This window comes from Podarcis muralis, chromosome 2 (assembly GCF_964188315.1).
Source record: "Podarcis muralis chromosome 2, rPodMur119.hap1.1, whole genome shotgun sequence".
In the NCBI taxonomy this organism is placed as follows: domain Eukaryota; kingdom Metazoa; phylum Chordata; class Lepidosauria; order Squamata; family Lacertidae; genus Podarcis; species Podarcis muralis.
In genome coordinates this window covers 89,175,786-89,199,372 of record NC_135656.1, presented here as the reverse complement: position 1 = coordinate 89,199,372, position 23,587 = coordinate 89,175,786, and the positions used below count along the sequence as shown (strand labels likewise).

The 23,587-nt window shown below is 42.7% G+C and overlaps 1 protein-coding gene across 1 annotated transcript in view; it reads left to right on the top strand.

Annotated features, from left to right (window-relative positions):
* LMCD1 (LIM and cysteine rich domains 1) overlaps window positions 1-23,587 on the top strand; it is a 60,748-nt gene that overhangs the window by 22,095 nt on the left and 15,066 nt on the right. Inside the window, exons 2-4 of the mRNA XM_028719332.2 lie at window positions 3,702-3,790; window positions 11,058-11,313; window positions 20,435-20,770. Of these exons, the coding sequence (XP_028575165.2) occupies window positions 3,702-3,790; window positions 11,058-11,313; window positions 20,435-20,770 (681 nt within the window). The remainder of the gene's footprint in view (window positions 1-3,701; window positions 3,791-11,057; window positions 11,314-20,434; window positions 20,771-23,587) is intronic.

Below are 23,587 nucleotides of genomic sequence, written 5' to 3'. Positions count from 1 at the left end.
AAAAATCCCATAAAGTGGTACCTGGTTACAATCTTAATTCATTCCGGAGGTCCGTTCTTAACCTGAAACCATTCTTAACCTGAGGTACCACTTTGGCTAATGGGGCCTCTTGCTGCCGCTGCACCACTGGCGCACAATTTCTGTTTTCATCCTGAGGTAAAGTTCTTAACCCGAAGTACTACTTTCTGGTTAGCAGAGTCTGTAGCCCAAGGTGTTTGCAACCCAAGGTACCATTGTACAGTATTTTAAAAGGGCGTAGGATGTCAATCAAATCAACTCAAGGCCTGGTAAAAAAGGAACATTTTACCTTGCGGCCAAAGGTGTATAATGAAGGCGCCAGGTGAACTTTCCTGGGGAGAGCATTCCACAGACAGGGAGCCACTGCAGAGAAGGCCCGTTCTCATGTTGCCACCCTCCGGTTCTCTTGAGGATTTTATACCACAAACGTTCTGGTTTATATTTGTTCTGCTTTTATTGTCCTATTCTTATGTTTGTTGTTTGTTTGTTTATTCTATCTGCAATTATTTTAACTAAATAAAGCACAAACATGCATTAAAACCAGCATTTTAAAAAATCTAATTTTAAAAACTCGAGGAAAACACCCCACCCACATAAAAAGGCCATAGATAATTAAAAGCCAAAGGGATGTTTTTGCCTGGCGCCTAAAGGTATGTAATGATGGCACCAGGTGAGAGCCTTCCATAAGCAGGGAGCTACATCAAAGAGAGTGGCATTGCAAAGGAGCAGATGAGATTCAGAGCTTTCGCAAAGGAAAAGGGAACATTAAATGCAACTTGTTGCTGTGGCATCAAAGCAAAACTGATGCAATGGGTGGCCTGGCATTCGCTGGTGAGGATTAGCTTTGCGTAATTGATATCGTATGAGGGACAGAGTAGGGTAGCGCCCGCCCCCCCGGCCCCACCACCCACGTGCTGGAAAGATCTGAAGCAAGGGACATGTTGTGTATGTGTATGTAGGACCCTGCAGGACCAGGGTTCAAAAATGCTTGGGGAGTTGATACAGAAGGTCCTCCCCATCGCCTGTCCCATTCCCCCACACTTTCAGGTTTTGTATTGATAGCAAGGTGCGAGGGTCAGCAGGAATGAGAGCAGTGAATACAGGCTTGCTCTCTCCTTCATGTGAGGGTAAAGCACACGAGCGAATAAGCTGCTTGAATACGGAAGGGCTGTGCGATGTCTGTACCAAAATGCACTGTACTTCTGCCAGCTTGCTCCCTCTACACGTCCATAGACAAACACAAATATATTTCCTGTTAAAGGGGTGGGGGGAGGAGAGAGAAAAGGCTGCACTGCTTTCAAGGGCAGACTGGCACCTCTGTGTATAATCTTTGACATGCAGAAGAATTTCTGCCAGGTCTGAGGAAATGGATTTTGGAGCCTGGAAAAATTCCTTGGGGGTGGGGGAGAGGGACAATGACAAGGCCGATTATGAAGTCGGCATTCCATGGTATCCATTTCTCTAGAATATTTCCTTTTAGGACAACTTCATTTTTGGCGCCACCAGTACATTTTTCCCCTTCTTTAAATACAGAGTCACACTGGATCATTTTCTGAAGATTAAAGGCAGGAATTTGTTACGTTTTTGAGCACAATTATCGGAGTATTTGTGCCATGTCAACTTGGAAGTGTTCTCTGTTCTTCACCTTTTCAAAAGACCAACATTACATTTGAATTAATTTTATAGGCCCTTTTCTCAATGGGCCTGCCGTCTCATGAATGAACAGCAGAACAAGATTGCAGCGATCTCCCCCCCCCCCTTTCCTTCCTCCTAGGACACTTTTTATTTTTCACCATGGAAACCATCTACAAAGTATAGCAGCAAAGATGTGGAAACTAGGACCACATTCTCAAAATAACTCTTAGGTCTTTCTGGGTACAGAGCGCCTATAAAAATGAGCTTAGATATCAAGTCACCAGTGTATTGCAATCTCATGAATGCTCAGTTTATGTTTCCTTGTTTATCTTGCAGCAAAACAAATTCTTCAACAACTAGAACTAAGACAGCACTGTGTTTCTTTATCTTAACCTCTTACCAAAATAATATAGCTTTAAATGTGTCATTTATCATCGCATACTTTAAGCAAGTATCTTATCACAGTGAAAGATGGCTGCTCAGTTCCCTTCTAAGTATAAATGCGCTTTGGACACTTGGCTAGCTTACGGTCTTGATCTATCCAATTAATCTTTACATTTTAGAACCAGAAATGAGAACATGGGTATGAGAACATCTAGGAAAAGTGCTGGCCATTGTTTAGAGAGCACCAATCAGCATTCTTAATGCCATTCCTCTTCTGGAATAATCCCTGTTGTTTGCTATTATCATAACTGAGTTGTTCCTTGTTGGTTGACCCATCCTAGCTGCTTCTCGTTCTACGGAGCTGTGATCACTGGTTTGCCAAGGTTAACACATTCATGTGGTTACAGAGCTTAATATGATACAGGGCTTAGTCTCTGGGATCTATTTTCAATTCTTGAAACAAGCTGTGTTGTTTTTATTAATAGCAAATGAAGAGCACCTTCCCTTTCCTAGCCCTTGCCCACATATTTTGGAAGAGATGTTCAAATCGCAAAGCATGACTTCCAAGAAAATCTGGGCCTCTGCGCCCATAACTATGTGAAGACATATGGCATGAGCACTGCAGAATTAAAACCTTAACACAAGCTACTCACTTTAAGCCTCTGCATTCTGTATATCTGTGTTTCCTTTTCTGCACATTCAGTCTGGCAAAGTCTATAGAACAGTAGCATAGGAAGCTGCCTTATACTGAATCAGAACAATTGGTCCACCTAACACAGAATTATTGACTGACGTCACTTCTCTGTGATTTCAGGCAGGGGTTTCTCTCACTCCTATCTGGAAATGCCAGGGATTGAACCTGGGACCTTGCAAATGCAGAGCTGAGCTATGGCATGCTATGCTGGAGTATAGTCCATCTCTTTCCATTTGTGACATGTAAACATCTGCCTTGTAGTCAGTGGCATTCTAACAAATATTTCAATGCAGTTAATGTATGGCCCTAACGGAACAAAGTTTTATCTCCTGTCACACATCAAAAGTGGTGAAGAAATTCATGGCAAAACAGCAAATACAGGTACTTGATTGGCCAGGGAATTCCGTGGGTGTAAATCCCATTGAGAATTTGTGGGTTATATGCAAAAGTCGTCTCCGTGCTATATGGAGAAGCTGATTCAAGTGTGGTACAGGGATCCGAAAATCAACAATGACTGTTCAAAACTAGGAGACTCCATGCCAAACCGTGTTCAAATGCTGCTTAAAAATAGCAGAGGTCATATCTGTTACTAATGTGAGATTTATACATGTATATGTGAGTTTTGTACAATAAACTACATTGTTTGTTTCAATTAATTTGCACAAGGGTGTAGGTCAAGAAAAGACAAGTATGGTGGTTCAGCCTGAGGATGTACCCAGAACATCATCTGCTCTGGTTTTGTGGCATGAATTTTGGTTGCTGTAGCCTCAGAAAGTATGGAAGAATATGACCTTCTTAACGTTGGCTTCATTCTTTGCTTTTCATGGAACCATCATCCATCAAAGAAATGGGGACTGCCTGGCCTCATGCTCATTTTCTTATCGATTGATTTTATGCTGCTTGAACTGTTATACTTGTCCACCACCCTGGAATCAGCAATGAAAATAACAGCATCTTCTTTGTTTTTCAGGTGTCCATCAGCCAGCAACCATCAGGAAGAGGTGTGCCATGTTTAAGATGCAGAGGGATGTGCAGTGGCTTTGAGCCACATTCTTGGAGGTAGCGCCTTTAATACTTGATTCTGCTTTTCCACCTTGGTTGTTGTTCAGGTTCTGACTTGTCTTCTGATTTTGTGCAGCTGTGCCTTTTGTGCTTTGCAGTAGATAGAGAGACCTGCATCCAATAAGATCAATAATGGTTTTGTTACTGATTTTCATTGTAATTTTACAATTAAATTAACATGGAGGTTGCCATGGATACAAAAAAAGATGCAAAGCCCTTTCCCCCCAAGTACTCAAAAGCAGCCTGACTTTCATTTCACAAGCACTCAAGAGAGTTTTGCATACACTCAGTAATTCTTACAACAACGTTGAAAAGTAGTCCAGCACTGTTCTCTTCCTATATAGATGATGGAGTTAGGATGTTAGAAAGCAGTCGCTCCTCCACATGCAGCTGCTGGGTGACCTTGGGCTAGTCACACTTCTCTGAAGTCTCTCAGCCTCACTCACCTCACAGAGTGTTTGTTGTGGGAGAAGAAGGGAATGGAGATTGTTAGCCGCTTTGAGACTCCTTAGGGTAGTGATAAAGTGGGATATCAAATCCAAACTCCTCTTCTTCTTCTTGAAGCAAGCCTGCTTAGAAAGCCATCTTTTGCGGGAAGAAAAATTTTATTGACCTTTAGTAAGCCATTGCTAGCACCAAATTAAAACTCAACTGAGTAGACTGTTCAAATATTGCTCAGCTGTTAAAATGAGTTACACCAAAGTTCCTTCAGTTTTTCAGACGTGTAGGATTCAGAGTCTCAACTGGTTAATCTTGAGCTTGCTGCTTTTGTTCTCCATCAAAAGGTCAGCCTATATAATTGTGTCCCTGACTCTCTTGGCCCTTCCATTCCAGTCAAAGGACACCATTCTTTCAGCGGTGATGTCATCTTTTAAAAATGCCACATTCCTTGAAGTCTCCACTCTCAAGGGAACAGTTTGGAAAGACTCAAGTGACCCGTTTGAATGCAAATAATCAGGCTTTTTGATATATCTGCCCGGCCAGCGTTCGCATAAGCTATCAGGCATGTAGTGAATCTGGTCTGTTTTGGTTTTGGTGGGAAAACATTTTCAGACCAGTGATCCAAGACACACATAAAAATGCAGCAGTCCTTCCTGCCTGCTTTTTAATCTTACTCAGTCGCAGATGGGCTTTCTCCCACAATTAGGACATCTTTTTGCGGCAGGCTGGCAATGAAAGCATTGCTCAAATCTGGACCCACTTTATGATTCCTCCATCTGTGCATTGTACTTCTCTCTTGTTTATGCAAAAAATAAATAAATGCTGGATTTCTCTCCTCCTTCCCTATTTTTTTATATTATTATTGTGCCATAGATATTCATGTCTTGAACTCACACTTCCAGTTCAGCACTAAGGCAAAGAGCTGGGAGAGTATTCCTTCTCCTCACATCAAAGATATTCAGGGACTTTTATTTACCATATTTACTCAAATCTAATGCTCATCTTTTTTGGCCCAATTATGTTGCAAAAATCAAAGTGCACGTTAGATTCTAGGGCGCATTTACATTCGCCAGGAAATCCTTTTTTTATTTCAAGGTTCTGAAAACTGAGGTGCGCATTAGATTTGATGGCGCATTAGACTTGAGTAAATATGGTATTTATTTTGGTCCTATTTAAGTACTGTCAACCACATTCCAATCTTCTGGGTGGGGAGCAATCTGATTATTCTGTACTGCAGCCAGTGCAAGTAGATAAATAGATACCGCTGTGGCTGGAAGGTAAACGGCGTTTCCATGCGCTCTGATTCCGTCACGGTGTTCTGTTGCACCAGAAGTAGTTTAGTCATGCTGGCCACATGACCCAGAAAGCTGTATGTGGACAAACGTCGGCTCCCTTGGCCTGAAAGCGAGATGAGCAATGCAACCCCATAGTCACCTGTGACTGTACTTAACCACCCAGGGGTCTTTCAGCGTTACCTTTTAGTACGATAGAGCATCATAATAGAGTACAGAGAGGTTTTCAAGATGCTAGTCTTCTCTGGCTTTTCCCTTTAGCATCTACTCAGACTTCCTTGAGTATATCTTCCTCCAAATTCTGCTCTGCACAAGAAACCATAGAAGATTCAGTGCCTAATATTTGCATTACCTACAAGTGATATATCATTGAAAAAAGATGAACCTCATTTCATCAAAAATCTTTTTTTTCCCCATGTGTACTACTTTTGAGATGTGGTTTTAGAAAAGCTTTTAAAAGGAGTGATCTGGATTAGAGCTGTTGGGATATTGGTTCCATTTGCTACAAGCAACAGTGCCAATATATCATCCTACCCACAAAAAAACACATGCTGTGCTTCCCTTACATTAAGGCTACTGTGAAGCCAGGAAACACTTTTTAAGAACCATGATGGTGTTACCTGCTGTTAATGCAATGGTCTGCAAATATATAAAATCTGAAAGAATATAGTCTCTGGCTTATGATCTGCAAAGCAAAGGAATATAAAATTTTAAGACAGCTTGGATTCAAGTTCCCATGCCAAGTATGCTATAAATCTGCTGCTGTCTGGGTTGCATCTTTTCTTCCCAAACGCTTTAGCTACTTGGGGATAATCATAGTATTGTGACTAGGGCAGAGGGGGAGAACACATGCGCAAGGTTCCCAGGGGTCAGTCCTTGGCATTTCCTGTGATCCATTCCACCCTTTGACCCAAGCGTTTCCAAGGCAATCTATTAAAATACACAGATCAATATACAAAGCTAGCAATCTATACAACCAATACATGAAAGCGCTCTCTAACCAATAGGCTTGCAAAGAACCCAGCCTGAGACCATTGCCAGTCAGGTTAGAGATCACTGGCCTAGATCTTATAATATTTGCAGTACTATATTCTGTAATATCTGGTCCGGTAATCCGTTAGTCAAGCTTCAAAATGATTGCCACCAGCATAACAGGCTGTGCATTAAATGACATCTCAATATTTAAGTCTGTGCATTTCTAGAGACATTGTTGAGAGAGAAGAGCCCAACTCCTCAAGCAGATTGATTTTAGTGAGGTTCAGTAAGTTGGGTGGTGGCGAAGCATCAGCACTTCTTTCCCCTGCTCCTTGCCAGGATGACAATAGGACAAGGTAAGATGGCAATGTGGACATGGAAGCTCCAGCGGCACCTGCATCATGCCACCACAGATCTGGAGCTCCTCTAAGCTTATCACCCTTTCACCCTGCATATCCCTACCTTGGCAAAAGCACCACCAGCCCTGTTCATTCTTTTCATGTACTGCTCTGCTAAGGTCAGAACTGGAGACAACGATTTCCAGGGAGAGCTGCTTGCAGACAGGGATATCTATGCTTTTAAACAGCCTGCCTCAGACTCTTTGCCTTTTTAAAGAACCTATTTAGGACAAAGAATGACTTTTGTAGACTGGAATTTGTAGAAAGACATTGAAATAGTTTCTCAGTTCTCTGCAGTGGTTCCCCCTCACCCAAGCCTCCGCATGCTTTTTATAATTTAAAATTCTTTCTTTCTTTTTTTTTCATAAATGACATGTAATCACACTGACTTAATGCTCCTTGGGGAGTAGAAGAGATCAGGGATCCTAAAAAGAAAGCATTTGCCCCTCACTCTGTAATCCTAGTACTCCTTCTGAATTGAACTTTGGCAAGGCCGGTTGAAAACAGACATTCTTCTGTGGCATCAGCCAATTGGAGAAGAGCAACCACATGACTGGTTTTTATGTGCACAACAGGGGGAAGAGGGCAAGATGCCAAAGTAATTATACTTGACTTACCATCCAGCATCCTTTTATGCTGCATGTGGATTTATGCACTGTAATACCTTTCCCTACATCTGCGAGAGACTGGCTTCCAGATCTAATTATTTCAACACAGTTTAATAAACCCTGTTCTCCTTATTTGCTATCAAGATGGGGGCTATTTAGCAAACTATTAAGTATATTCCATTCACTTTCCTCCTACTGGGCACAGCAATGTCATTTGTTGTTTGGCTCTGGAAAGGCTCTTGAAATTGTTTTCTGAAAATTACTCTTTTATCAGTGCCGAAAATCTATTTGTGCGTTCACTGTCTGTTTTGTTTGAAATCTGAGCTGGGTTCATATTTTTATTGTGGTTCCACACAAAGCATAGCCTTTGAAGAATCTCTTCAAATGGACTTGCATCTAACTCATTAGTGGATAATTGTGGACATCAACTGTAAATGTTCCTCTAGAGGCTAGAATGACCTTGGTTTGTATAATTCCAAAGGGAGAAATGGATGCTTACAAAAACTAGGTGGCAGGGCTGGACCAATACTTTTTGGTGCCTCAGGAAACCCCCCAAAATGATGCCTCCCCCACCAGGGAATAAGGGGTGAGTGAAGAACTACATCATGAACAAGTACAGAATAAAGACTGATGTCAAGATCTGTTGCCCCTGTTGATCCTTCTGTCTGAGGCAGTCATCTCACCTTGCCTCATGGGTGGGGCAGTCCTGCTAGGAGGAAGTCATTGGGTATCTTGCAGATAATGGATGAAAATTCAACACCGCCTTTCTACTTGCAGAGCGGTCCTTGATACAACAAATGTGTCCAGTAGCATAAGAGGTGACATTTGCTGATTTTACACCTCCCCATCTCATGCAACTCCCTGCAGTTCAATAATTTCCCTCAGTTAGTGTGTATTTTGTATACATATAGATTTGAAAGCATTTCTGTTGCGTTGCCCTTAAATCTCTTTTCACCCTTACTTTAAGATCTCGAGTATCTGATTGGATATATGTTTATGTGTGTGCACTCACCCTTCCTACTGCATTCCAGCTGCTTCCATTGCCCGGAGCTCCCTAGTAAATGAAGGGATTGCTTAAACTTCCAGGAAACAAAGGGAGCACTTGGGTGCAATTGTGTCAATGGCCCACCATGCTTCTCTATTCCATAGGAAGACTTGGGCTTCAGAATTGCCAGCACTGGCTATTGGCAAATCCCCCAGAGCTTTCAGAATCCCTTAGACCCCATAGGTCTCTGGGGTTGGACATCCCAACCCTACAGCAGCTTCCTGGTACTGCTTTACCAGGGTATTAAGAATAAGAATGTTTTAGAGAAGAGAAGGAAATAAAACAAAGACTTTGAATACAATGCCAGAAGTGTAGAAAGAAGATATGTGTGTCATTGTACTACAGGCGTTCTTGTCTTATTTTTATGTCAAGGCAACTGAGAGATTCTAGCTGAACTGCCTCACTGTAAAGAAGAAAGCACACACAATGAATCTTGTGGAACTGGTGCCCCAAACTGCATTCCTGTATCAAGGTTCTCCTTTCTCCACAATGTGTAGTGTTACTAGCCGTGTGACCTCACTGTGTGACCTCACTGACTATGGCATATTGCTCCGCCACTTCCAGTGTCAGCCAATGATAAGCAGCAGAGAAACCTATTTATGTGACCACATCACTGTGAGGGATCAGAAATGCTGCTATCGCAGAGACGGGAACTAACTTAAAATGGAGAAGGTCTGTTGGTGGCAGACCCGTGACATGATTTTAGAATATGTGATTCGTTGCCCAGATTATGCAGCACTATGCCACAGAGCATACCCTCGACAGAGCTTCAAGTCCCTGACATGTGTATTTGTATGCTTAGACGTATTGTAGATGACTGTTTTATATTGTGGGGATGGTGGTTTGCCTCTGTTTTAGAATCAGCCGTGTACTGTGAATGCAAACATGTTGCTGTTTTTATTTCTTATGTCCCAATACTTCATCCCACAAGAGCCCAGAGCAGCTAAGAACAAATATACAGCCTTTAAAGCAAAGTTAAGGCATGGTACAAAGCACAGCAGGCATTAAATTATAGAAATGCATGTACAAAAGCAAGTGAGTTAATTTTTTATTTAAAAGTATTTCTAAGCCACTTCATGCTTTCAAAGAGTCTAAGCTGCATACAGTGGACCAATGGTACAAGGCCCAGTCACATAGATCAAGGGAAGTCTGTGATGTTCTTATTGTGCCCCAAAGGCCTGTGGGAACAAATAAGAGTTCTATCCAATAGGGCCAGTTGCCATGTGAATACTCCCAAATATAACCCTGCTCCCAAATATAACAATTTCCATGCTTTATATTCTTAAGAAACTGGGGCAAGGGGAAATAGCACAGAGACTCAAGAGGCCTATAGATATCACAACAGGATGTATGGGGGGGGGGGTCTTTGTTTGACATAACCTACACTGACTAAACATTCAAGTCTGTATGTTTTGATCTTACCTCATCCTAGGATGTGTTGCAGTGATACACTAATGACAAACCCATTCATGCCATAGAGCTCTGAACTACCCTCATTCTCCCATTGTAGTCTTCCAGTAAAGGAGGAGAAATATTTAAGAGCAGGGTAACAATACTATTATATTTTCCTCAATTAGTAATTTACAGCTTAATCTTATCAATTTGCAGCCAAGACTCTCGTATGTTCTGTTTCCCCCACCCCTATTTCTTTGGAGGTCTTTAAGCAGAGGCTTGACAACCATATGTCAGGAGTGCTCTGATGGTGTTTCCTGCTTGGCAGGGGGTTGGACTCGATGGCCCTTGTGGTCTCTTCCAACTCTATGATTCTATGATTCTATGATCTTATAAACTGAAATTTCCACAATCTTTTTATTATTATTTTATTTAGTCTTGACTTCAAAGAATCTTACACCCATATTTCCTGTGCAACTCTGCAATAAACTATTTACATATATCAGATGCCTTTAAACCTAGCTGCCAAGGCAATGCACTCAAAAACGACTTTGCTGCTTGAATCCAAATCCCTTGAAATCATATATTTAGCTTTGGAATCAGGACGGGGGGGGGGGGTGAATGTGTTCTTATATAAAATATTAGAAAATAATGCACCTTGCATGATAACACTGGGTTTGTACATGGATATTGAAGACTCGGGTGTTCTTTTCCAATTTGGAAAAAAGGAGGGATATAAATACATTAAATAAACAAAGCAGTGAGACTCATGTCCTCATCTCTCAGGTGATTCATTCCAAAATTGTGTAACTGACTAGCTGCATTCACAGCAGCTTAGAAGTAACACTTGGTCATTGTGCCCTGAGGCTTATTCTCCAGGGTCTCTGCAGTGTGGGTTTTTACAGTTTTATATTCCACACCATGGCAAATTCCATTAGTCTGCAGCTTACAAATTGAGTTCTTGCCAACAAAGGTCTTTTGTCCTACGCCATGATCCATTTCAATCTTTAACCTTCCGTGTTTTTGAAAGTTCATTCCTGAGCCTCCAAAAGAGCACATGCCTGTTTGGGGTTCAGCTTATATCAAAGGGTGACCTCATTTTGTCTCCCACAGGAAAATATGCAAGTCATGTAAATGCAGCCAGGAAGATCACAGTCTGAGCTCCGATGCAGAAGATGATCGGAAAATTGGCCGCTTGCTCTCTGATTCGAAATACTCTTCGCTAACTGCCCGGGTGAAAGGAGGTGATGGTGTTCGCATCTATAAAAGGAACCGTATGATTATCACTAATCCCATCGTGTCTCGGAAAGATCCAACATTTAACACTATTACATACGAATGGGCTCCACCTGGACTGACTCAGAAGCTGGTAAGACCACACACCTAATTGTATGTAAGGACTACTTGAAACTTTCCAAAACACACAGGGTTTCAGTAGCTGCTAAAGAATCTAGCATCTCCACTATGTGTCCCAATATGTTCTCACATCTTCTTAACTTACTTATTTTATATCCTGCCTTTCTCTCAGTGCAGCACACAAGGTGGGTTTGCAACCTACATTAAAACAGATACACCTGAGAACACACCATGCAGGTAACCCTATTAAAACAGCACTGAAAATGTTTAAAACCATTAAAAACACACACACACATGCACACAGTGCAATACCCACCCTCAGGAGACCCTGCCACAACAGTCAGTCAGTGCCCAAAGGCTGTCAGAACAAAAAAGTATTTGCCTGTCAGTGAAAGGAAAGTAAGAGAGGAGGTCAGCCTAGCCTTCTGGGGGAGTTCCTTTATCTGGGAGAAGCCACCTAGAAGGTACTCTCTCGTTTTCTCACCCAATATGCCTGTGAAGGTGGTGGGACTGAGAGAAAGGCCTCCCTAGAAGATCTCAAAGCCCAGGCAGGTTCATATAGGGAGATATGGTCCTTCAGATAGGACCCAAACCATGTAGGGTTTTGTAGGTCATAACCAAGACTTTTGAAGCAGCTGCTTTGAGAAACTTGAAGACAGATGAATTTTGAATCAAGATCAGAAGATCCTTGTCTTGGACTGTTTTTAATCACGGTTAATACATGGAACTAGAAGCTCAGATCTAGTATCAATCTATGGTATTTCAAAATCTCCTGCATAGAGGATGAGTTGCAGTGATATCTCACTCTAAGCAATTTATTTTTCTTGCCTCCTGGGACCATTTCTGCTGTTGTAAAGGAGGGAAAACTTGAGAAAGCACCAAATAGTTATTTTTTTACCAGAAAGATATGTCTGCTACTTGTTTCTTGATTAGTAAATAATGTTGAGGCAGCACATTCGCTTGAAATGTTTAGTGCTGAAAAATCTAGTAGGAATGAATAGATCTTTATTGGCTATGTGTGTTGTGCATTCTGGGAAAAAAATCTGAAGAATGGTGTGCTTTTCCTCTTTATATATGGTGTGAGGCCTTTGAATTTTCCCTCCCAAATTAAATCGGCTGAACAACACGGAATTCAGTGCTGTATAAATTTCAAAGCCCACGTGATTAATACGTGATGTTTGGTTCAGCCGGCTATTTGAGGGAGTATGATACAAGAGGAGGAGTTTTCCCCTTCGGTGGTCTAGTTTTCAAGAGGTTGGGAGTAAATACTAACTCGATGCTCTTGCTGACACAATGGGGTATTCTCCCCTCTCCTCCTGCACATGCCCTACACTAGCTCTGGAAGGTCAGAAGACCCCACAAAATAGCACCTTGGAGGAAGAGGCGAGGGATCGCCCTTCACCTTGCAGATCACCCAAACCCCACGTTTCTTGCCCTCCTTAAGCCCCACTGCACTGCCACTGCTGTGGGAAGCCAGAAATTGTAGGCTATTTTCTCCAGTAGCAGTGGGAGATGGGGTGGTGGATAAAGAGGAGAAATATTTTCTCCCCTTCATTCCCCATCCCTATGCCAGTTGAGGCAGCAACAGGAGAAGCGCAGGACAGGTTGAAAAGTCCACACCACACTGATCCGATCCTGCCCACCTGCCCAACTCCGTCCACCTCTACTTTACCTCTTTCTCACAGGTTTGGCAGCTCACTTGTTCAGGCAAACCTTCCTCCGCTTACAGCTCAGCCAAACCGCGGCTGAGGCAGCTCACAGAGGAACAGGCCGGGCTGTCTGATCACTCACTTGCCTGACTGCACTGCCCACCTGCTGTCCAGTAGGTGGCCACATGAAACGCAGCTTGATGACAGCTTTACAGTTTTATTATATAGTAAGATACACAACATTTATTTATTTATTGCATTTATATCTCACTCTTTCCTCCAAGGAGCTCAGTGTGGTGTAGATTGTTCTTCCCACTCCTCATTTAATCCCCACAACAATCCTATCATGTAGGCTAGGTTGAGAGTTCCAAGGTCAGCCAATGAGCTTCATGGCCAAGTGGGAATTTGAACCCTGGTCTCCTAGGTTCTGGTCTGACAATCTAACCACTGCATACATAACAGAGTAGATGTTTATCAATCTTTACACTTAGAAGTTTATAAGACATTAGTTGCTTTCTCCGCTAAACCATTCATATAAATGGCCTGGACTTCCAAGGCCAGACGTTTTCACCATGGCCCAGTATGTTGTCTATCCTTGACTAGCACGAAGAGATGGAGATGCTCAAGAACAGACAGAGGGCAATAAGAAGTGCCTTATGTAAGCAAGTATCCTGGAGTTGCCTTGGGTGACCTTCTAAAGTTACAGTTCACCTCAAACCTCCCTGTTTGTAAAAGTTCTTTGTCACAGGAAAGGAATGAAACTAGAATTCTTGGGAAACCTGTCAATCTCCTGCAGCATGCCTCAGTCCCAAAATATATCTGTTGCTCTTGAAAAGAGGGCAAGACACGCGGACAAAGTGGTCTGGGATTGGCCCAGTCCTCTTGGTAACCAATACGGTGCTCTGGGACTGACTGTGTAATGCGTAAGATGGTTCAGTGGACAATGACAGCTGAGGTAGGTAGCCCAAGAATCTAGAATAATAAATCACAAATGTCCCCCACCTGGCAGTAGTCGATAGCTGCTTACTCATTGCGTATTATGAGAATCTTATTTGGGGTAATTGGTGGCTAGTTCTGTGAGGTGGAAAGTAAAAGATTATTTCCCCAAATACTGCAAATGTGAACCTGTTGTTCAGGTTCTGCCTGTAGGCTTCCTATGGGCACCTGGTTGGCCACTGTGAGAACGGAGTGCTTGGCTAGATGAGCCTTTCGCCTGATCTAGCAGGGCTGCTCTTATGTTCTGAAACCCCTTCAGTTTTGACACAACCCTCAGTTTCCAAATGCACAAACAGTTTACATTTCTCTGTAGCACAGTTGGATGGACTGAGAGAGTTTGGGATAAGAATTCTACTTTGAAGGTTCGTAATATGGATTGCTGCAACACTGGCATGCATCCTCAGATATGGGTATGGATTTATATATGTTTCTAAAAATGAACAAGAGCAAGTCTTGCATTCTTCAACAATTTGATGGATCAAAGGCACAGAGTCACTACTTCACTACTTCTCTTCCCTTAAAATTTCATAGATTTGCTTCAGGTGGTCATTAGGCATGTTTGCACATGGTCATTTCGAACCCGCATCTCCAATCCTTCCTCAAGTGGGGGGCAGTGGCCAAGACGTAGGATTGGAACTAATGCTGGTTCTCTTCAGAGTAGACCCATTGAAGTTAACGGACATAGTTGACAGGTACGTTAATTTTACTCTTAAGTAAAACCTAGTTGGCTGCCACCCTTAGGGCTGTATTCAACAGTACTAAGGCAGAAGTTCTGTCAGTTGCAAGGATTTTTCTTGTGCAGTGGAACCTTCTCCCCCTCTCCTCCACCCATGCACCCCCTAAATGTGTAATGGGGGTTCCCCCAGCCCTCCAGAGCAGATTTGGAGCTGGCGCAGGGCATGTACAGGAAGAGGAGGAGACTGGGAAAGTCCCATTAAGGTAGCAGGAATTCTTCCAAAGGCTTCCACTAGCACAGCAATTTAGTTGAATACAGCACTGAAGTTTTCTTCATGTCACTAGGAACAAGTTTTAATTACTTATTTGAGTTGACGAAGTTATTTAAGCCCTCAATAAAGTTTCTGTGACCACAATAAATACCTTTGTTATTCTCCTCCTATATATAGGCACGTGAAGCTCAGGAATTTGATATCCTATCATTGTGAAAACAAGTAGTGCCCTTTAACTCGAGTACATTTATTTAATGCTTACAGTTTACATGTTTTGTTTAGAGTTTTATCTGTGTTTTGGTTGCGTTTTCCTGTGATCCTTAAAGTTTTGGGTTCTGGTTGACTGTTTAGATGTTTTTAGTTTCCATAGGAGGGAATAACTTTTGACACACAGAGAGAATGGGTCTCATTTATTCAGTCAAGTGCTCTACTCTATCCCTCATGCATAGCAATGAAACCTTTCATATCCAGCACTTCTGAATGATGTTATGTAACCCAAAGTAGATTCATAAGGAATCTGCCAGATCTAGCCCCAACTGCATTTAAAGCACCATAGCACCACTTGAAGCAGTCATGGATCCCCCCAAATAATCCTGTATAGTATTGTTTCTTAAAAGAAACTTCCCTCACCATTCCCCTTAAAGAACTACAGTTCCCACAGTTCCCTGGGGGAAACGAGTGATTGTCAAATCACTGAGAATGGTAGCTCTGTGAAGGGAATAGGGTCTCCCCACAAACACTCAGCACCCTTAACAAATTACACTTCCCTTTAAAGAATGTCTCTTTAAAGTGGTATAATACTGTTTTAAAGCTATTGTGCAGATGGGACCATATTGTTTGCAACTTATGGGACCATATTGTTTGCAAACAAATACTACTATTGAACCGTCGGTGGCTTTGATAGCATAATCTTCTGCAGCATCTGACTGGAGCCTAACAAGTTCCGAAATCAGGTCCAGCATTCCTTTCCATGCCCAGTATTTAGACTTGGCTGACTTGATACAATTGTGAGAACACATGAAAATACATTCAAGATATCTGGAACAGGTTTAGCCAGCGAGATTTGATTTAGCTGCGTGCCGTGATATCTACACTTTAAATAAAAATACTTTTTTCTTCACCTTCAAACTGACTTAAGTTGATTTCTAAGCTGTTTCCCAGAACTCTGTTCTGCATGCCAAGAGGGATTTGGAAGTGAAAGTGATACGATTCAACCAGAGTACACCAAAAATAAGGACATTTCCTCAATGTAAGGCGATGGATTAAACTCTGGGTGGCCAATTTGGTGCCCTCCTGGTCCTGCAGGGCTGGGAAAGGGAAATAACCTCTGTGAAACAGGCTGCAGACTCCACCTTCAATTTCCTCTGCCCCCCCCCCCTTTTGTGGACTACAGCACCCATTATCCCTGGCCATGCTGAGGGGAGAAAAGGAAATTAGTTCATAAAATAACTGAAGGAACTATCTCCTAAAATAGTGAAAAGAATTTTCTTTTCATGAGCTTCTCCCCACCAGCCCAATATGGTAAAAGCAAGTTGTTTTGGCTTACGTTTAAATTTCTGCAATTTTTCCTCAGTTATGAGAAGATTGTGTTGTGCTGCTGGTTTTATGCAATGAAATGGGCCTGCCTTTCTTTTGTGTGCCAGTTGATAGCTGTGCTATACGAACATTGTACTTAATCAGTCACAAGAGGTCTGGCAGATTTTGCTTGTGTAACTGCATTGGGCATATTGTTTAAACATTTGGGGAACAGATCTTCTATTGCAAAGCACTAGTGGGTTATATTGCATGTTTCAAACAAGCAATACTTTAGCCTGCTGAGGTGTTTAATACACCCTAACAGTTGTGCTGTTCATTAGGCAAGTGCTGACCAAGGTGGAAATTAATTGAACTCTCCTGAAAGCTGGTCTCTAAAAAAACCAACCAGTGAATGGCCAACTTGGCTGCCTATGAACAAGTCACGCTACGAGAGGGAAAAGGTCCCTGTCAGAGAATATCTCTCTCTCTCTCTCCATAAAGAGATTAACTGCACTGAAAGTTCTCAGCATCCTTTTTGCAAATGTTAATCTTGAATGAGACCAGCCTTTTGTCTCCAGCTATGAATTACAAGCCAATGGCTAACTTGATTACAGTACTTACAAACTACTTTGTTAGATTTGAAACACGGGTCTCCAAATAAAGTGCAGACTTTTCTCATTTCCCCCCGAATAGCATTGGACTGTGTGCTTGAGTAATAAAATGAGTTGGCTACTGACCGCTGAACTTGGTGGCCACCCCTGCCACCAGCTCTCCTCTTTGGCACTTGAAAAAGCAGTAGAGATTGCAAGGGGTGGTGGTGTTCAAAGGTGTAAACTCAACGAAATACTGATTTATAAATTCGCTTACTTAGGTTAACTAATGGCTTTACAGAAGGGAAAATGGAAGACCTTCCAGACTGTATACAACCCTGCGTAATTTTTCTTTTTGTCGTTCCCTCCCCGCCCCCCCAGCACTAAATTAGAATCATTAACATCTCGCCCAAGTGCTGTTTGTGTGCTACATGTGGGTTTATAAGGCATTGCAGCTGGTGGTTAACTGTTAACAAGCTTGCCTTTCCATGGCTTTTAGCCAGCTAAATTTTGGCAACCACTTGAATGTAATCTTTCATAAATAGGAAGCATGTCTCCAGGCACATACTTAATATTTGCTAGACTCTAGGAATGCCAAAAAGGTTAAGGGAGATTGAAGTTTTGGACTTGTGCCTTTGGTTTTTGTGACACCTGATGTGTGCTGGGGCTCTTTCTTAATCTGTTGTGTTTCTGGGATGTCAATCAAACTTAGGCTGGAGTGGGGCAGAGATGGGGCATCTGTGTCCTACCCTATCTGGCAGGAGCAAGGTATGTTGTCACCAGGCCAAAAGCAGTGAAAAGGAAACCCTGACTGATAGATAGATAGATAGATAGATAGATAGATAGATAGATAGATAGATAGATATTGCATATCTATTCTGAGTGGTTCAAGACTAGGCCCAATACTCCTTACAAGTAATCATCCCAAAATCCTCAGGGGGCCTGTTGTGATGACTTTACGAGACACCTTAAAAGATAAAGTTGCTCATTTTTTCTTATACCTTGATGCCTCATTTGCAGCAGTGTCTGAGAATGTTAACAGTATCATCTGGTCTGATTTTATGGGGTGGGTTACAGTTTCTGTGGTCCAAGGATGTAGACAAGACTTGTGTTCAGGCATTCAGCTGAATACAAATGTTCGCATGAGTCACACCCCAATGTCTCTGCCCACTCAGTTCCTGACCTTCCCCATGTCTGCAGGCTGATTATATTCCTGTTTGCTTCATAGTCACCTCATGTGACTAGAAATCCTGATAAGGCATAACTGTGCCCCAGGGACCTCTCAGTTGGACCACTGTAATATGTTATACATGGAGCTGCCTTTTGAAGTTAGTCTAGAAGCTTCAGACCTTTGTCAGAGTAAAACTGCTGGAATTTTGACATGTACAGCATAGTTGTATATTTTGCAAGTGTTCAGAATTTTGAGAACCTGTTTTTTATCCACCAGTCGTCTTGTGTGTGGTTTTTTTGGCAATTTAATTGTATAAAACCAGCAATTTTGCTGAAGAACAGTATATAAATACTTGGGGAAATGCTTCAAAAATATTTGAAAATGTGAAAACCCTTTGACATGATACAGCAAGGATGGAGAACCTGTGGCCTTCTGGATGTTGTTGGGCTTAGACTCCCATCAGCCCCAGCCAGCATTGCCAAAGTCTCAGGAAAAACAAGACTTGTGAGCCAGCAACACCTGGGAGGCTCCACATTTCCCTCCCCTGTGATACAGTATCTCTGCTGCATGCTCTGTACATGGGTATTGCGTCATGAAAGGATGCTCTTGACTTGACTAAACCTGACATACAGTTTGGCTGCACAAGACTCACATAAGGTGGCTGTGGTGTGGAACCACTGGGAAAGCCCTTACTGGTTGTCAGTGCTGCCATATGGGATACAAGCAGTAGCAGATGACACAGGTGGTGTTGGTGGCATTGTTCGCCTGACCTCTCAGCTTTGGGAGTGGTAAGGTGGGGGAGCCAATGCAATGCTCCTGCCAGCACATTTGCCCACCACTGCCGTCCCCTGCCCTCCCCACGACCTTGCCCCTCACATTCTCCTAGTAAGCAGCAGTGACTCTGCAGCCTCCCAACCCCACCTTTGCTACTGAAAACAAGGGAGAAACCCCAAAGATCTGGGTCATCTGCTGTGTTGCGTAGAGAGTGGCTTCCCTAGGAAAATGGTGGACAAAGTCACAGAGCCTTTGGCATTTTATTTCCTTCTGGCGTCTATATGCCACTTGATGCAATCACAGGTGGAGATGAATCAGCGTACAGGGGGGAGGTTCAAAAAGTATCTACATGGTGCTTAGAGAATAGGTAAAGGTAAAGGGACCCCTGACCATTAGGTCCAGTCGTGACCGACTCTGGGGTTGTGGCGCTCATCTCGCTTTATTGGCCGAGGGAGCTGGCGTACAGCTTCCGGGTCATGGGGCCAGCATGACTAAGCCGCTTCTGGCGAACCAGAGCAGCGCACGGAAACGCCGTTTACCTTCCCACCGGAGCGGTACCTATTTATCTACTTGCACTTTGAGGTGCTTTCGAACTGCTAGGTTGGCAGGAGCAGGGACTGAGCAACGGGAGCTCACCCCGTCGCGGGGATTTGAACCGCCGACCTTCTGATCAGCAAGTCCTAGGCTCTGTGGTTTAACCCACAGCGCCACCCACGTCCGCTTAGAGAATAACTTGCACCTAAATATTAGCAAGACAAAGCAGATGGTGTTGGACTTTCGGAGGAAGAGAGGGGAACTAGCCCCGTTGTATATCAGGGGGCATTGTGTGGAGAGAGTCTCTTCCTTTAAATTTCTGGGAGTTTACCTTAGTGAAGACCTCACTTGGAAAAACAATATAACTCAGGTGGTTAGGAAGGCCCAACAGAGGCTCCATTTTCTCAGGGCCTTGCAAAAGAACAATGTTAAACAACAATTGTTGACCTCCTTCTACCGGTCCACAATAGAAAGTGTCCTCTCATATTGTATCACAGTGTGGTACATTGGCATAACAGCCACAGACAGAAAGTCTTTACAGAGGGTGGTGAACACAGCACACGATATCATGGGCAGACCCCTGAGCCCGCTAGATGACATTGCAAGGGATCGTTGCCTTAGGAGAGCGAGAAAAATTCTCAGGGACGATTCACACCCCGGCCAGCACCTCTTTAATCTTCTACCCTCGGGCAGGAGATATAGAAGTATAATCAGTCGTACCAACAAGCTAAAAAACAGTTTCTATCCGTGGGCTGTTAGGCTGCTGAATGGAAAATAATATAGTGCAACTGACTTTGGGGTTTGGTGTGTTGTGTGACAAGCACACAGAGTGCAATGAGATTGAGTGTTTGTATGGAGGGGAGGGAGGCTCGGTTAATTTCATTGTACGCAGGTTGTACATTGGCAATATAGGTATTATTATTATCTTGTCTCTCTCTTTTTCTTCCACGTAAATCAGGCTACCCAGTACATGGAACTGATTTCGAAAGAGATGCAGCCAGTGGCTGGTACAGAAGGTGCTTATTATCGTCGCAGGAGGTTGATGAGACAGCTTCCTATTTATGACCAGGATCCTTCCCACTGCCGGGGCCTTTCAGAGAGTGAAATAAAGTTGATGGAGGACTTTGTGAAGAAATACAAAGATGGCGTTCTTGGCGTTGGGGAAGTTGCACTGCCAGGTCATGGAGGAACTGCCAAAGATGATGGAAAACAACCTGATAAAGGCATTCCTGCAAGTAAAGAAGTTGTTTCTACCAATGGAACCCTGGGTGACGTGCCTAAAGGGCAGGAATTGGTAAGTATGCAAAGGTTTCCCTGGAGGCATATAATCGGGATACATAGTGCATGGAGTTGCATAGGAAGGAATGGAGCATATTTCTGTGTTTGGCCAAATGTGGTTTAATGAAAGAAAACAATCTGTCTGCCAGAAGTGCTTAAAACAACTTAAGTGTATTTTTCGGTATAGACTCCCCAGTAATCTTGGAAATCTTAGTCCTTGAGTTCACGAGGCCGTCATGCTCACATATATACTAATTTCGGAGCTTCTTCTGAAAAACCTTTGTAATAAACTGGTGGCATTGTCTTTTTTAAAATATTTTTATTTTCCAAGGATTTTTTAAAATGACAACACTTTTACATTCAATTACACACCAAATTCATCGTGTTTGACTTCCTCCCACTTGCCATAGCTTCCTAATTCAATCATTCTTCATCTTGCATATAATTATTTTTCCTTTGTTATTTTCAAATCTTAATTATAAATACGTTGTCCATATTTAACACATCGTAAATGTTACAACAACCCTGTTAATGTTTTAACATATTTACAGTGTTCTTTAACATATTCTATAAATTTTACCCAATCTTGTAAAAATTTCTTCTCGTCTTGTTGCCTGATCCTCACGGTAAGCTTTGCCATTTCGGCATAGTCTATCACAGGCATAGGCAAACTCGGCCCTCCAGGTGTTTTGGGACTACGACTCCCATCATCCCTAGCTAACAGGACCAGTGGTCAGGGATGATGGGAGTTGTAATCCCAAAACAGCTGGAAGGCCGAGTTTGCCTATGCCTGCTCTATCATCTTGATTATCCATTCTTCCAAATTGGTGGCAATGCCATGGATGTGTGAATTGGGTGAGCTGGTAAGTTGAATAAGTGGAGAGAGGTGGGCGAGAGAGACAGATTGAGGAATGGGTTGGGCAGAAGTGGGTTGAGGACTGCCAAAAAGTGGGCTTGGGGAGTGGGGTTTGTAGGTATGAGCTCCTTTCTTTTTCTTTCTTTCTTGCCCTATGCTCTGTAGCAGTAGTGGAACGTACATATTGGCTCTGAAAGGTCCCCATATCTGATAGTGTCTCAGTCCCTGCTCAAATTTTTGCTAGAGCAAGGGTAGGTGGGGGATTGTAAAGGGCAAGCTATCAAAAGGGGGAAACCCTTTGCAAGTTCATTGCTAGACCATGTTGCAGCGACTCAGTCTGGGAATGATTTTTGTTACCCATTCTAGGGGGGGGGGGGAAACACACCACCCTTCCTATCTGAAGGCTAAGACTTCCGCTTAAAGGCATTTGTAAAAACCATTTTGGCAAGGGAGGTTTATTTTGACTGCAAGTTCTTCCCTCCAAGTAAATACATACCTGTGGTGTTTATTCTCCAGAAGAATTTAATGCTTTATTTTTTTCCTTTGGGCACCAGTGGAAAAGCTAAATTCTTTGAAAAGCAATTACAAAAGCTCCATTTGTGCAGATGTCGTGAGACTGCTAAACTATGGGGCTGCTCTGCAAAATTCCATGGAAGGTTCTGACATTCCAAAAAAATGGAACATTTAAGCTTTTGTTTGGATTAGCAAAATGGCACCCGTGCTAAGGGCTGTGGGTGGGTGGTTAGATAGATTGTCCTCAGGCTATTCAATCAACAAGTGTTAGGATGTTGATAAAATCTTGTAGAATTTAAAACAAAGTACAAAGCAAAGTGACTGCTTCTCACTTTGGTTTACAACTGCAGGTTCCTGGTGTTCTCTCAAAAAAAGATCTACTTTTAAAAACTTCTTCCATGTTCAAATTGTTTAGAATACATCTCAATACTTGGCAGTAAGCGTACCATGACACTGCTGAAATCCCTATAATTTTTATCTGATTATCTTGATTTTTTAAAAAAATAAATAAATTAGCAATTACACGTCTACTCTATAATTCTCTGGGAAAATTGAATTGTGTGTGATGTGCCAGCACTTTGCTGTGCCAGGCTGCCATTATGAAGCAATAAGTGAGAATCTGCAAAGCCACAAAACATTGTTCACAGACTACTTTCCTTCAGTGCAATAACAACCCTTTTCTATGACACATTGAGTGTGGTCCCTTTGCACGTACAGAGGTTTTGACCCTCCTGTTAAAAAACTTTTTGCTATTCACACTTGCATGTTCCCTACTTCTCTGAGAGATGAGGGGAAACCCAGGGACGGTGATACAAGTTTGGATAGGGTCTTCTAGCATCCTATACAGTATAACATTTGCTGGCATATTTGTAAATAATTAGGTGCAAAATTGCTAATTCTGCATTGGGTTCTCAAACAAAGAAGCAGTACCCTAAGACTAAATCAGTTTTAGCCATCCCTAGCCCAAACACTTTCAGCCCTCTGCCTAACTCAAACCTAGCAGTGACAACTGGTTATGACAATTCTCTTATCTCCCAACTCTAAGGGAGTCAAGACCAGGGCCGGATTTAAGTATAAGCTAAACAAGCTATAGCTTAGGGCCCCGCCCTCTTGCCCCCCCCCCCAAAAAAAATTATGAGTCTTTGTAAATTGTGTTTCTAAAGGAACTTTGTTATTGCCAAATGCCAATGTGTTTGCATTATTAAGTTTGTTATGAATAAAAAATCATTTTAAGTTAGAGCTTAATAATTATTTCACTCTAAATATAAAGGTAAAGGGACCCCTGGCCATTAGGTCCAGTCGTGGCCGACTCTGGGGTTGCGGCGCTCATCTCACTTTATTGGCCGAGGGAGCCGGCATACAGGCAGGTGGCCAGCATGACTAAGCCGCTTCTGGCGAACCAGAGCAGCGCACGGAAACACCGTTTACCTTCCCACCGGAGCTGTACCTATTTATCTACTTGCA